Source organism: Chrysochloris asiatica, unplaced genomic scaffold (assembly GCF_000296735.1).
Source record: "Chrysochloris asiatica unplaced genomic scaffold, ChrAsi1.0 scaffold00057, whole genome shotgun sequence".
Lineage (NCBI taxonomy): Eukaryota > Metazoa > Chordata > Mammalia > Afrosoricida > Chrysochloridae > Chrysochloris > Chrysochloris asiatica.
In genome coordinates, this window is record NW_006408575.1 from 5,800,569 (window position 1) to 5,816,321 (window position 15,753).

The 15,753-nt window shown below is 42.6% G+C and overlaps 1 protein-coding gene across 3 annotated transcripts in view; it reads right to left on the reverse strand.

Annotated features, from left to right (window-relative positions):
- Positions 1-15,753, reverse strand: part of GLRA1 (glycine receptor, alpha 1) — a 163,479-nt gene that overhangs the window by 84,660 nt on the left and 63,066 nt on the right. For 2 of the 3 annotated variants that reach the window (XM_006863900.1, XM_006863899.1), the window contains exons 2-3: positions 7,706-7,833; positions 208-275 (exon numbers count right to left, since the gene is read on the reverse strand). In XM_006863900.1, coding sequence (XP_006863962.1) covers positions 208-275; positions 7,706-7,833 — 196 coding nt within the window. The remainder of the gene's footprint in view (positions 1-207; positions 276-7,705; positions 7,834-15,753) is intronic. The other variant, XM_006863901.1, reaches the window with a different exon arrangement.

Consider the following 15,753-nt stretch of genomic DNA (forward strand, 5'->3'; position numbering starts at 1 on the left):
TTTTTTTTTTTTTTTTTTTTATCATTTTTCAGATATAATGTCTTGGTTGAACAGGACAGTAAAAACGTCAGCCTTTTGCTATACCACTGGGAATCTAGAGAAACACCAAATTTTCCATCCTTGGGGAAGGCCACTGCAGGATAAACATTTCAGGGAGAGAGAGAGATCCCCAGCAGGGAATAGCAGTCTGTGCTCTGACTCACTCACCATGGTTGTCTCAGCAATGGAACCAAAGCTGTTGATGAAAATGTTGCAGCTCACGTTCACCGGAGGACCTGCCAGTCAAGAGAGAGATTTTTGTTCAGCCCATTAGCCATGAAGAAGCCCACTGGAGAGGACCTATTCCTGAGAGCACTGACTTCAGGGATGAATTCCCCTGGGTGGAGAAGGCCCATGCTTTCCCTCCACCCTAGCCCCAAGCAGCTGGGCTTCCCAGACTCCATTTAACATCCTTATGCCAGACTCCTTGGTCCCCAAGTGAGTACCAGGTACAGAACACCAGAGGCTGAGCTGAGATGTACTTTCATTAACACAGGATGATTCATCATCCTGCCATATGGCTGAAATCCCTTCCCCAAACCCCATCGGCTCCCTTCTAATTTGTGGCTGAAATGTATTTATGGCTAGAACATTTGGAGGCCATCTTGGGACTCACAAAGAACAGCAAGTTCCATGCCTTGAACTTATGAACCAAGAATGATTGCCTGAAAGGGCGTTGATGAGATTACCAGCTGAGGAATTCAGAGAGAACCTCAAGGGAAACACATACATCTTTACTAAATATTTCCCAGACAAATGATTATAATTCTAACTTTAGAATCTCATGCCAGAGGTTCTATCAAGTTGAAGTCTAATCTTTTCATTTTATGCTATTAATTATAACAGCTACCATTTACTGAGCATTATGAGATTCGATACTGCACTAAGAGTGCTACTAACATCATCTCAGGAAAAGGTATGGTTATTGTCTCTACTTTACAGAACTCACAGAGATTGTTTGTGCAACGCCACACGTAAAGTAGACGGGTGAGTCAGTATTTGAGTTCAGATTTCTCTAAGTCCAGTACTTGTGGTCCTAATGGCTACACTTGTAGGGTTGAGGTTCAAAGAAAGGAAAGGGTATGCTCAAGGCCACACAGATATTGCCACTGGGCCCCACTCTAGCTGACAAGGGGTCAGCATAATATAACCAGTTAAGAATGTGAGATCATGGTTAAGAGTGATAAAAGCAATCAGAATCCAGACAAAAGGAGGTTCTGGAGAAGACGGCAATTTTGGGAGTCTTCATAAAATGATGAACTAGAGCCAACTTTGAAGGATGGGTTGCTAGCTGACATCAAGTTGGTCCCTGACTCCTGGTAACACAAGACACAATGGAATAAATGTCTGGGCCTGGACCATTCCCATATTTGGTCATAGATTGAACCATTGTGATCCATAGGGTTTCCTATGGATTTCTTTCTATCCATCTTAGTCTGGAAGTTCTACTGAAACCTACTCAGCATTACACCAATATCCAACCTTCCACTAATGGATGGTGGTTGAACATAAAGTACACTAATCAGGTATTGAACGTGGGGCCTTTTGGAAGGTAAGAACTCTACCTTGGAACCAGAGGATTTGGATAGTAGAGCATAATCCTTCACTGCAGTTTGAAATCATAGTTTTATAGTTTGACATTTTTTTCAGGTCTGCTTTCTTGTTGATCTCTAAAGTACTGGGGTAGGTGGGTCCGACTGTTTGCCTACTTCACAGGTGGAGCACAGAGAGTTTTAGTGACTCACCCGGGTTCCCTGAGCTTACAAGTGATGTAGTCAGAACCTGAATGCAAAAATTTCTAATTGTGGAGAGAAGGAAGCAGATATCTTTGTGTGCTTGGGGACCCTCTTGAAAAAGTAGCTTTAGCATTATACCCAAACTCAACAAGATTTTTTGCTTTTCACAATTTGATGTAGAGGAAGGGGCCCAGTACTAGAGTGAGAACGCAGGATTTTTTCCCAAGGAGTGTCAAGACTTCTGGGTGTTTGACTCAGGCACACCCCTTCTCCTTTCAGAGTCTCAATTTCCCCCATCAGTCTGGAAGGAGAGAAGCTCTTGATCTGAGCAGTCATTCTCAGTTCCAATGGTTTGGATTCCTGTACAAATATCATTCATTTGAATTCCAGGTTTAGTGAATTTCAGGGCTGGAATAGTTTTTAAAGGTCACCTAATAAGGGCTGCTAACCTCAAGGCCAGCAGTTCGAAACTGCCAGTGGTTTCGCGGGACAAAGATGAGGTTTTCTGCTCCCGTAAAGATTTACAGTCTCAGAAACCTTGTACAGGGTCGCTATAGATTGGAACCAACTTGATGGTACTTAACAACAACAACAATCAATTGCCTGGAGTCCTGGTGTGGCGCTGTGGGTTAAAGCGCCAGAATGCAAAGCCATAGGAACTGCAAGATCAACAGTTCAAGCTCACCAGCTGCCTCTCAGAAACCCTATACAAGGTCACTATAGGTCAGAGTCAACTCGATGGCACTTAACAACAAAAAACAACAATCAATTGCCTTCCCAAAGTCTGATCTGTGGTAGAGTTGCCTTGGGGAAGTTGTTAAACTGAGTATCCCTTGGTACAACCCCAGGACCAGTGAATTCACATCTCTGTGGATGGGCTCCCAGGGTCTGTGTGTGGCATAACAGGTTACCTGGGGGCTTCTCGTGCACAACTAAGTTTGGAAAACGCTGGCCTACCCTTTCCTAACTGAGTGTGTTTGAACACCTCCAGCAGCAAACGCAGCCCTTTTCCCTTTATCCTGAGCTGAGATCTCACTCTGTATCACTTCCATCTAAACAAAGACCCATCCCCCCTCCTTTTTCTCATTTAGACTCAGACCAACGTTTTTCTTTTCTTTCAGACTCATACCTTTAAAATGCCCCCAAAGAGTTACTCTCCATGCCTTGAAATGACGTGCACAGAGTTCCCACCCAGGGCCTGCAAGTGTCTGGTAGTGTGACTCCCATATAAATTAGATCCTGATTTATGTGTGCGAGAGGGAGCCAGCCAAAAGGACCCCATGGGGAGGTGCGGTTCATTGAAATAAATCTGAAATTAAATTATACTAGAGAAAATTACAATCTGGTTGCCTTTGGCAGCAGGATAATGTATATATTTCATTAAATATTAAAGTTTAATTTTGCTTTTGTGTATGTGTTTGCAGTGGGCCGTGCCCCCTATCCTGGGAACCATTATAATATATACAGTTTTAGAGAAGACACTGTCAGATCTGAAGGGCTTAGTGCTATGGAATCATTGTGCAGATGCAGAAACAGAGGCTCCAATATATGATGTGACTTATTTAGGGTCACGCATTAGCAGGTGAGCAGAGAGCGGACTAGAGTCCAGTTTTCAGCCTCTTTCCTGTTATGGTTTGCATTGTCATTGTGCTCTGTGGGCAGTGCTTGCTGTTTCAGGCTACGCTGTCTTTGGGAGAGTCAGGAGCAGTGGACAGGTCTAGTGCTTCAAGGAACTATTGGGAATCCTGGTGTGGCATTGTAGGATAAGCACTGGACTGCTAACCGCAAGGTCAGTGGTTCAAACTCACCAGTCACTATGAGTTGGAACTGACGCTACAGCACTTAACAACAACAAAGGAACTGTTGAGTGATTAATTGCTCACTCTTTTTGTATAGAGCTTTTATACAACGCAGGCTTCATTCTGTTGTACCAGGGCCCATCTGCACATAGCCTCTTCAGGAGCTCTGTGGTTTGTGTGGGGCTTTTGGGAATCTTACAAGGGGGCTACTAACAGTTTGTGGACAAACTCCATGATCTTTTCATTCCATTTTTTCAAAATTTTATTTGAAACCCCATCATATTTGTGTCTGGATGGAAGCTTAAAAGGTACTGGGGTAGGGGTACCTAGGGATCGAAGGTCCCTGCATGCCAAAATTTTAGCCCTCCCAGAAGAACAAACAAATCTGTTGGAAGAACACCATTAAAGTGCTCCTTAGAAGCCAGAAAGACAAGACTTCTCTCTCATACCTTGGACTTATTATCAGGGGGCACTAGTCCTTGGAGAAGGACATCATGCTTGGTAAAATGGAGGGGCAGCGAAAAAGAGAAAGACCCCCAACAGGATGGATTGGCACAAAGGCAGCAGCAATGGAATGAAATGTAACAACAATTGTGAGGATGACGCAGGAAAAGGCAGATTCATTCATTCTGTTCATAGGGTCGCTATGAGTTGAAGCCAATTTGATGGCACCTAGCGTAGTGGTTACGAATTGGGCTGCGAACCGCAAGGTCAGCTTGTTCGAAACTACTAGCTGCTCTGCGGGAGAAAGAGGAGGCTTTCTGCTCCCATAAAGATTTACAGCCTTGGAAACCCTGTTCAGGGTTGCTATGGGTCTGAACCCACTCGACGGCACTTAACAACAACAACAGGGAGGAAAGACAAATCTTGCTTCCCAGTGCCAGGTTTAAACTGCCAGGTTAAAGGGGTTAAAGGTTGGGAGAGACTTTAGAGATGATCTCATCCTGTAGATTTCAAGCCCAAGTGTTATGAATCAGGTTCTCAGTGTGAAGAAGGCAAAAGCCTTGATTCCATGATTTTATCATCTGGATGAAGTTTCAGTTATTAAAAATTTCCACTGCCAATGAAGTAAGTAAATAAATAAATTACTAATATACAAATGATAGGAGTTCTGGTGTAGCACTGTGTGTTAATGCGCTGGACTGCAAGGTTGGTTTAAACTGCAAGATTGGTGGTTCAAGCTCACGAGCGGCTCCTCGGAAACCCTATACTGGGTTGCTATGGGTTGGAACTGACTCGATGGCGCATAATAACAACATATGAATGATAGCATGACTTGGGAAAGTCACTGAACCACTCTAAACCGTAGCATATCCTTTTGTTTACTCATTCATTCATTTACAAAAGGTTTATTGAGAACCTTCCGTGTGCCAAACGCAGAGGTATGCACAAAGGGTAACTAATATAAGAACCCTGGATGCACAGTCACCAAATGAGTGGAGGTGCTTCTCCTGAGGCTGGGGTTTCTAGAGAAACCACCAGGGGGCGGGGTGGACTGGAATTTCTGAAAACTGCCAGGGGCAGAAGATGCAACCTGGTGGCCCTGGGTTTTAACCTGTTGTTGGACCTGTTTGATATAGTCCACAGTGCTTTTAAAAACACGGGATTTAAACAAACAAAAACAAAAAGATGTGATTTAGTTGTTACTTTGAAAGATTTTACCTAAAACCCCATGTTTAAGTCTTTTCTTAGAAGGCCTGGCAACCCAGGGTTTGCCTTCCTACTTTACTGCCATCCACAGGAACTGAGAAATGGGTGTTCTAAAATAAGGGGCCTTGTGCTTTCTCACTGTTTTTCTTATTCAGCTTTGTTCATGTACAGTACCTGCCTGGCTTCTCTGGGTATTTGAGATTGTGAGCCTGGTGAAAAGATTGGGCTGAATGTACTGTGACAACAACCTTGGTTCTGACTTGCTGGTCCTGGGAGGAACCCGGGTTATGCTAACAATGTTGGGAGGTGTGGGCTCAGGAGCCAAGTGCTGGGGGAGTGGAGGAGCCCCAAAGCAAACAGGGGTTAGAGGTGAGCCCAAAAGGCCTCCGCTCACTTCTCAGATTCTTTTCTATTTGAAGAGCTGTGTGTAGACAAAACACTCTGAGGAGGAGACTTGGAGAATGGGGGACAAAGTGAGCAAATAGTAGAAAGCTGTTACCAGCTTATTTATTCTTGGACTTGAGCCAAAGGAACAGTGAAGACGGAGATCTGGAATCAAGAATTGATTAAGAGGCTGCCTGGGGGGTCCTCGGAGTAAGATTTTTGCAGAAGTTCTAGGAGGATTGGCAAAAGGCTGCATCAATGAGCTCAAGCATGGTAACAATTGTGAGGTTGACTCAGGACTGGGCAGTGTTTCGTTCTGTTGTTCATAGAGTCGCTATGAGTCGGTACTGACTCGATGGCACCTAATAATAACAACTAGAAGGGAGATCAGCGCTTACAGGCTCCCAAGAGAATCCTTAAGAAGCAGCTTCAGAATTCAAGTCTGAGGTACTCATGACATCCTAAAACATTGTTAAAGGGGTCTAGATGACACAAACGGTTTACACTCAGCTGCTTATCAATAAATTGGTGGTTGGAACGTACCCAGTGGCACCATGGAAGAGAGCCTGACAAGCTGCTTCCATAAAGATTCCAGCCAGGTTCTGTTCTGTAACACATGCAGTCGCCCTGGGTTAGAATCTGTTCTACAGCAGCAGGTTTTGGGTTCCCTTATTGTCATACAGATGAAGTCCCCACAAGATTGTGAGAACTAAGAGAAAATTCTTGGGACACCGAGACTGTTGTTGTTAAGTACCATTGAGTCAATGCTGACCCATAGTGACCCTGTATAGGGTTTCTGAGGAGCAGCTGGTGAGCTTGAATCACCATCCTTGTAGTTCAAATGGCTTTGCAGTCTGGTGCATTAACCCACAGTGCCACACTAGGACTCAGAGATTATAAATTGTTTACCGACAGAGCATATCTGGTTCACCAGAATCAAGAAGTTTCATGTACTTCCTGGTATTGGTGAGCCAGATATGCCTTGTCATATGGTTCCTTTTAGAATATTGGCTGGTATGGGAACATCCTGCCTACAATTCTGTTTGTTGATCCATGGGGACCTTTCAGCAGATGAGGTTTATTTGGAAGCGCCTTATCTAAAACCAATAAAAGTGAAGCTACTTGGGGAGATGCAAGTGTGGACTTGCTCACTATGCCCTAGAACTCCAGGAAACATAGTCTAAACCCCACAAATATAGCTAACCCATCACTACTGAGATGAGGAAACATAGGTCCAGAGAAAGAAAGATGCTTATCCAAGGTCAGAGAGTAAGTTTATGCTCAAGTCAGAAGTTGGATTTATTTCTTCATAGTCCATGTTAATCCATAGCTGCTATAATTTGCTGTTAAGTCAGCAACCCCGGGAACAACAGAACCAAAGACTTCTGGTCCTGTGCCAACATGATTGGTTGGGGAATCAGACAGTTGTGATTATTAGGTTTTATTTGGCTGATTTTTAAAAAGTAGATTTCCAGGTCTTTCTTCCTGGCTCATTTAGTCTGGAAGCTTCACTGAAACTTGTTCAGCATCATAGCAGCATAGCAATGGCAAGCTTCCACTGATAAACGGATGGTGGTTACAAGGATGCACTGGCTGGAAATGGAGCTCAGGTCTCTTACATGTAGACTTCTACAGAATCATCAGTGTTTCTGTTCAAGGATAGCAATCCAAACCCTCTGCCCTCAAGGTTATTCCAACTCATAGGACCCTATAGGATAGAATAGAACTGCCCATATGGTATCCAAGGCTGCAAATCTTTACGGAAGCAGACTGGTACATCCTGAACATCTGACTTTCTGGTTAGAAGCTGTCTGCTTTAATCGCTGTGCTACCTGGGCTCCTCAGGTATTAAAAAAAAAAAAAAAATCAGTCTTAATTCACATACTGACTCCTAGCAACCAGGGTCCTATTGCATTGGATTCTCTGAGGCTTTGTTTGGGCTCAGTGGGAGAGAATTAGTGCTGTCTGCCTTGGGTAGAGGAAATGAGTCATGGGATTCATACCATGTATTCACTATTAAAGACAATACTGTTTATGCTTGCTTCTATAATCTAGGAACACATATCCCTGAGGGTCTGGATAGAAAGTTTTCTCTACCTTTAAAATTGGGTCTGATCCTGGCATCATATCCAGAGGTTCTCCCCATTAGCTTATCCAGGAAATCCGAGGGTGACATAGGCTTGGTTGCGGAGCGGGCAGCGTCAGCCTCCTTAGAAGCAGCAAGGCTAGAAAGGAGAAAGGAAAGCAAAGAGTTAACCATGGCCCTTTCCCACTGTGACCAGAGTCAGCCTTGTCCAGACCCTGTAGAACCACCAGAGTGTTCTTAATCTGAGAAACAAAGAATATGGGTCCTTTATGAGGCAAGGTCCAGACTAAACTTTTTACCTAGCACAAACATTAGCCAATGTGGGATCCTGGCAGAGAACCAAGTGTGTCTGATTGATGATGAGAAGCTTCTGACTATTTTAAGGTTGCTTCTCTGGGGCTTTGAGCAATCACATGCAGTTCTTGGGTTTCCTTGGAAGAGGAATGGAAGGGTTAATTTTCTTCTTTGGATGCTTACACTTTCATATGTCCATATAGCCAGTAAAGACCTTAGAAACCAAATGGTCCAGCCTTTCCCCTAAGATTTTTTGCAGAATTGTTGTTGTTGTTATTAAGTGCCGTCGAGTCAGTTTTACTCATAGTGACCCCGATAGGGTTTCTGAGCAATGGCTGGTGAGCTTGAACAGCCTACATTGTGGTTCAAACTGACCTTGCAGTCCAGTGCATAACTCTGCAGCACCATAGAAGTCAATTAATTAAAGAAAAAGTCTCCAAAGTCCATTTAGTGTGGGAACACAGATTTAATCAGGCATCTTCATAGGCAGGAATTTCTTAGCCTTTAACAAGTGTATATATGCCAAAGAAGTGTGATGCTGTGGGATAATGCTCTGGACCGCAAGGTCAGGTTGAACCACAAGGTTGGTGCCCCTCGGAAACCCTATACAGGGTCTCTATGAGTTGGAACCGACTCCATGGCACCTAACAACAATGTATGCCTATGAAACCCTGGGATGACTGTGCCATGAAACACATACTTCAGAAGATGCTCAGTTGGGGAAATAGAGGCTCACCCATTTGAAGGGACAGACCTAGGTCCTAGAGTAAATCTCAGAGTGGTACCTGTCTGAACGTTTCAAGAGTTGGGTGATTTGAAATCATATTGCTGGGGATGCTTCACATTGTTTCTGTCACTCTCCATCACCAACCAAAGGGGTTTCAGGTCCTCATTCATACCATGGTATGAATTGCTAATGTTAAGAACAGTGATAGTGGGACATCTGCTCCCTGTGCCCCAAATTCTTAAAAGTATACAGAATCAGTAAGAGCTCATATTGGAAGCTCAAGGATCAAACACTTAGAGGAGTCAATCATTTGGTGTGCTTTGCTTTGGCATGTTGGAGGCTGTGCGTGTATGAAAGATATGAGTATGTTTGTGGACAATGGAATCTTCCGTTACCTATTCCAATAGGACATAGTGTTCTCCAAGGATTTGTACTTAACCTCTTTTGTTCTTTGCCTCCTTTTCCTTCTTTGATCTCATCACTTGTAACTTTTTTCTTTAAACTTTTCTTCCTGATGGATTGATTTCATGCTGTGATTACCGTTAAATTTTTTTCCAAGGTGACGAATTGTCTTAAAAAAATTTATTTTTTTTAAAACTGGTTAATACTTACACCAGCTGCTGTAGAGTCAGTTCAGACTCTTGATGACTTCATACATTGCATTATAGAACTAAACTGTGCTCCATAGGGTCTTCATGGTTAGGACCTTTTAGAAGCAGATTGCCAGGCCTTTCTTCTGAGGTGCTTCTGGGAAGGTTCAAATCAAAACCATTTGCATCACCCAAAAATGCCTGTAACTTTTTTTTAAAAATTGTGACAAAAGTTGTCATTCGATATTTATCACATGTATAATTCAATGACACTATTGTGTTCATCATGCTATACAATCATCACTGTTATGTATTTTCAATTATTTTCTATCAGAAGATTAGTGGTTCCCCTCTTTCCCTTCCCTCCTACTCACTTCTGTTGTTAAGTGCCGTCGAGTCGGTTCTGCTCTATAGCGACCCTGTTTAGGGTTTCCAAGGAGCAGCTGGTGAGCTTGAACTGCCTACCTTGCTGTTCAAACCAACTTTGCAGTCTAGCCCATTAACCCACAGCGCTACACTAGGACTCCTGGCAACCACTAATAAAAACTTAGGTTTATATTCACTTGCCTTTTCTAGATATTTCAGATAAGTGAGAGCATACAATATTTGTCTTTGTGAGTCTGATTCCACACTCAGAACGATGTTATCAAGGCCCATCCATGTTGTAGCATGCTGCTCCTTGGAAACCTTGTACAGAGTAATTTTGTATGTTTGTTGTTGTTAAGTGCGTGGAGTCGGTTCCTACCCATTTATAGGGTTTCTGAGGAGCAGCTGGTTAGCTTGAGTTGCCGACTTGCTGTTCAAACCGACCTTGCGGTCCAGTGCATTAACCCACAGACTCTCCCTCTCTCTATATGTATCAATATAATTATTATTTTTCTTTCTCTTTTGCTTTGGCTAGCAAATCTACTTGAGAAGGATGAAGTGTGTGTGTGAGAGAGGGTGGCCCGGATGCCATGTTGGTTGTGGAAAACTCAGTCGGTAGTAGCTACTTATGAGTACTTAATCGCCACTGATGGCCTTGCCAGTGTAGGCTCTCCCACGTTGTTGCCCCTGATCTTTGATCCGAAGATTTCCTTGGACTCTTTGAGGGCGGTGCCTCCTTTTTTTTTTTTTTTTTGGCCTTGCGTAGCCCCTCCCTCTGAAAGTGCTGCTTTCCTCACACAGCTGCCTCTTCTGCTGCCCCAGCCGCTCCTAGGACAAGTCTAGCACGGGTAGGTGAACTTTTCAAGGTCGGTTTCTTCTTCTCTTCTACTTCTGCCATGTTGTGTTGACGGAGAGTAACGTCCACGTTGGTTTTTCATTTCTTTTTTTTGGCTGAATAACAATCCATTGTATACCCATACCTAGGAACCCTGTGGTTCCAAGGTTAAGCACTCCGCTGCTAGCAAAAAAGTTTGATGGTTTGACTCAGTGGGAGAAATACCTAATTAATGATTTGCTCCCGCAAAGATCACAGTCTAGAAAACCCTGTGGGGGAGTTCTACTCTGTCACATGGGGCCATTATGAGTTGGATACCACCTGCACCCAACAGCAAAGATGCACCAAATTTTGTTTATCCTCGACTGTAATTTGTAAAGTGGATGACTCTCAAATCTCTATCTCCACTCTGGCCTCGTCATTTAAACGACTTTTCTCATTTAGGGGCAGGATGTGCTCCTATAGTGGTCTTGTGTGTGCCTGAAATTCAACTCTCAAACTGAATGCAACAGCTTTGGTCTCAGACTCACTCCACGCACATACAGCTCTGATACGTCTCTATTTCTTAGGACTGCAAGCCTTGTCTGTTGTTCGGCTTTCCTCTGGAAGCCCCTTGCTCAGCAGGTCCTGCCACCTCAAGTCATGGCTCATGCTACCTTGAAATAGAGTTCCTTGTTTTTTATCAATGGAAATCATGGTTTTATTTATTTGTGGTTGTTGTTATTTTTTAAATCTCCAGTGTTTACCATATCTCAAACATCATTGGTGCTCAATTATTCAGAGAATGAATGAGTGAATAATATGCAACTTTAAGTGAGCAAATATTCTTGTTACTAGAAGCGTTCATGCATATTTTATATATTGATCAACACTTAAAAAATAATTAGTCTTATAAAATACTCAGTAGTGAAAAAAAATACTGGATTTAATTTGGTGTTCTTTTGAAAATTCAGAAGGTTTTTTTTTTTTAAGATTGTTTAGACACTTTTACTCTGTGATCTAAAGAGCTTTTGTTCTTCCTACCCTAAAGAACTACTTTTGATAGACTGGATGAGGGACAAATGCATTTTGTTGTTTTTATGTCTGTCACTATGGAAGTTTGTGAGTTTGTATGAGGTGGGTTAGTTCTTAGGTGTTATGTGTATGCATGTATTATATGCAGGATGCATGGATGTATATGGATGTGTGCTGGAATTAGGGTGTGCACAGAATGTTTGTATGTAGACTGAACTGCATGTGTAGAAATGTGAATGCATGTGCTCATGTAAAAGTATGCATGGTATTTACGGATGGACATTTTTGTATGTATATGTAGGATATATGTGTATATGAGGTTAAGTACCATCAATCTGGTTCTGACTCATAGTGACCCTATATAGGGTTTCTGAGGAACTGCTGGTGAACTTAAGCCACCAACCTTGCAGTGATCCAGTGCATTTAACCTACATCACCACACCAGGATTCTGTATATGGGGTTGTTGTTGCTAAGTGTCATTGAGTCGATTCTAACCCATAGTGACTCTGTATAGGGTTTCTGAGAAGCAGCTGGTGAGCTTGAACCACTGACCTTGCAGTTCAAATGGCTTTGCAGTTTGGCGCATTAACCCACAGCACCACACCAAGACTCCCGTATATAGTATATGGGACATGAATTCGTGAAAATATCTCTGTGGATGTATGTATGTGATGTGTGTGCATATATTGCATGCATGTGTTTCTGAAAGCTACTGTGGGATATAATCTAGACTAGTACAGAGGAATAAAAAGAGCAGATGATTAGGAATCAGTTCTGTCTTAAGTCATTCTCTGGTTATGTGCCCTTAATCTATCTTAGCTTTAGTTTTCTCATCTGTCAATTGAGTTTTCACCAGGAATAACTAAGATGTTGTTATTGTTAAGTGTCATAGAGTCAGTTCTGACCCATAGCGACCCAGTATAGGGTTTCAGAGGAGCAGCTGGTTAGCTTGAACCTCCAACCTTGCAGTTCAAATGGCTTTGCAGACTGGTGCATTAACCCGCTGCACCACACCAGGACTCCAGTAACTAAGATAGCGTATGTAAAAAATACATAGGGTGGCTCTTGGAACATAATAGGCATTTAGTACATTGCCTCTTGCTGGGTGTGTATGCATGCATGCATGCATATGTGTACATGTGTTTCAGATATTCAGAGTCAGTCTGATGGCTGCTCTGATCTTGTTGCTGCTTCCAACTGGGTCATGGGTCCCACATGTCTGGGAAGTTCTGCTAGATACAGCCATGTCCACTGGTAACACCATAGTTCCAGCCTTTTCCTCATTCAGCACAAGGCTCCTGACCACTGTGCAGCTCTGGTGTGAGTAAAGGGAACCACAGGCACCCACTGGTGATTTATGAGTTTCCTGCTACTATAATTCACTTCTAGAACCTATCTAGGAGTGTCAGTTATGAAGCTTTCATAAGCTCCTGCTCTCCCTCTGGCCCCTCCTCTCAGATAATAAGATTTGGGAACATAGTACTCCCTCCCAGCAGTTACCAGAGCACAAGCTATCTCTTGGCCCTTAGGCCTATTTCATAAGCCTGAATCTTATTAAAGCATACAGTGGGAGAATGAATTCGCCCCAAATTATCCCATACCATTTGCTATTAGCATAACGTGCCATTTAATACCTGAACTCTCCCTAAGGGGAGAGTCCTCTGGTTATTCTAGTTTGCTTGTCTGCAGCAAGGAATTTGCAGTCTGGTCATCTGACCCGTGGCTCACTAAAACCCTGGCAAGGTGAAATGGACTTGAGGAAAGGAAGACATTGAGGCGTTAAGTGACTGGCCTCAGGCCACACAGCGCTTTAATGAGAGAGCGCCTAGAACTCAAAGTTTCAAGAGTAGTCTCATCTCAATGCAAAGATGTATGGGAAATCTTTTGTAAATTGTGAAGTGTATAAATCATGATGATTGCTATTATTACTGTTTGTTTTTTAATCTTGTTATATTATGTTACATTCAAGAAAATAACATTTATCTAACTTCCAGAAACCTTGATATATATGCCTTTGAATTTGCTACACTAAAACCAGTCCCAACCTCATGGCCACTGAGTCATTTTTGACTCATAGCAATGCTATAGGACAGAGTAGAACTGGCCCTATAGGGTTTCCCAGGCTGTAAACCTTTACATGGAAGCAGACTGCCAGAGAGCAGCTGATGGGTACGAACCACCAACCATTTGGGTAGCACTACCAGGACAGCATCTACACTAAGAAATGGAGAATCATTGTGAGTCGCCAAATGAGTCTCTGTTTTTTCAAGTGATTCCCAGCAGAATTCTTTGAAATTTTTGGAATTCTCTTGTCTAGCCTCTTCCACGGACCATATATGAATGATTTCCTGGCTTTCACTTTTAGTTTTTGCTCTACTTTCACCTATCCCTTCTATTAGTCACTTGATAGTTTTCCTCATATTGCCTCATTTCTTTTAAACTTTTTTTTGGCAGAAAACTTTATATCACTACTCACTAATGGAAAACAAGTATTACTTGCCTTTAGAGAAGGTAACCACAATGCTGAATACAATGACGATAACCCCCAAAGTGAAGAGTTTAGAATTCTAATTATATGCTGCTGCTTGCCCATACTCTGAGCCTGAGGCTCACTCTAAGTAACAAAGGAAGATCTGCAAGGGTTTCCACCAATTGTCTTCCACCTGACTCGAGGTGACCCCTTGTGGTTGTGTGCCAGAGTAGAACTATGCTCCCTGGAGTTCTCAATGCCTGATGTTTTGGAAGTAGATTGCTGGGCCTTTTTTAAGAGGCACTGCTTAGTAGACTGGAACTCCAACCTTTCAGTTATCAGCCAAATGAATTCACCTTTGTTGTGGTTGTTAAGTGCCATCGAGTTGATTCCGACCCATAGCTACCCTGTATAGGGTTTCCAAAGAGCAGCTGGTGAGCTTGAACCACCAAACGTGTAGTTCAAATTGATTTTGCAGTCCAGTGCAATTAACCCACAGTGTTAAGTTCCTTTAACCGTTAGTGGCATACTAACACCTGACTGAGAATTTCTTCCTGATGTAAATAGAAAGATTGCAAAGAGATTTGAAAAGAGCTTAATTTACCCTTTCTCCAAGTTTTTGTATGCTAACCACCTACAAATATCTCACTCCCTCACTGCCCTAGTTCAGTAGTTCCAAAGTTTTTGCTAAATACAAAAGCTTCATTTTAATGGTAAAATAGCCACAGCTTCCCCTCCCCTCATTATAATAATTATTCAGCTCTGTCTATATTTAGACAGTACATTTTGTTCAGTTACTTTGAGGGTCCTTTTTGGTAAATCTGGGCTTTTGTACATCTGTGTAGAGTAAATATGCATGAAGGGGTCCGGACTTCCTCTGTAAAAGGAAGCATTTGTGAGCTGCTAGGTAGAGAAGCTGAGAAGAAATCTGAGAACGGAATACTCTTATAATTAAAAAGTTGCTGACCCTAGAAGAGTATTTGGAAATGAAACAAATTGTCTTAGGGATCACTGACATGCCATCAGTGAATCGAACTCAGTTTAGAAAGATTTAATTAATAGAAAATTTCAAAAAGACAGTGTGCTCTTCTGGGACCAAGTTTTCTGTCCCTCATGGAGAAGGCTTCGACAATAGATGTGTTGACTGGACAGAACTTTAAACTGTCACCTTCCAGTCTGGGGATTCTTGGTCACACTAGGAAACTTTGGTATTTAAAAGACCTCTATTGTAGACACCTTGAACTTCTGGTGTGGCGCTTTAGGATAAGCACTGCCCAGCGAACCACAAGGTTGACAGTTAAAACCCACCAGCTGCTCTTCGGAAACCCTCTACAGGGTCTCCATGAGTTGGAATCCACTCGATGGCACTTAACAACAGCAACAATTGTAGACAGCTTAAGATGGTTGACACAGTGGCTACAACAATGGGCTCAAACATAGGAAAGAGTGTGGGATGGGGCAATGTTTTGTTCTATTTTAATTATGGTCACTATGAGTCACAACTAACTCAACTGCACTTAACAACCTAGCACATGTTGTGGAATTTCGTATTCTTATTTGGGATCCAGACTTCCTAGAGCTATTGAGGCTGGATGATAACCCTTGTCCCCAAATTATTGCCCTGAGGAAATATTTAAACCTTTAACAGAAAATGTCCTCTGAAGTTATCTTTGAACCAATAATTGTTCAGCCTAATTAGAAAATAATGCCTTCAGATTAGCAGCCGATTCCATTAGTAACCACTATGCTACCAGAGTTCCTT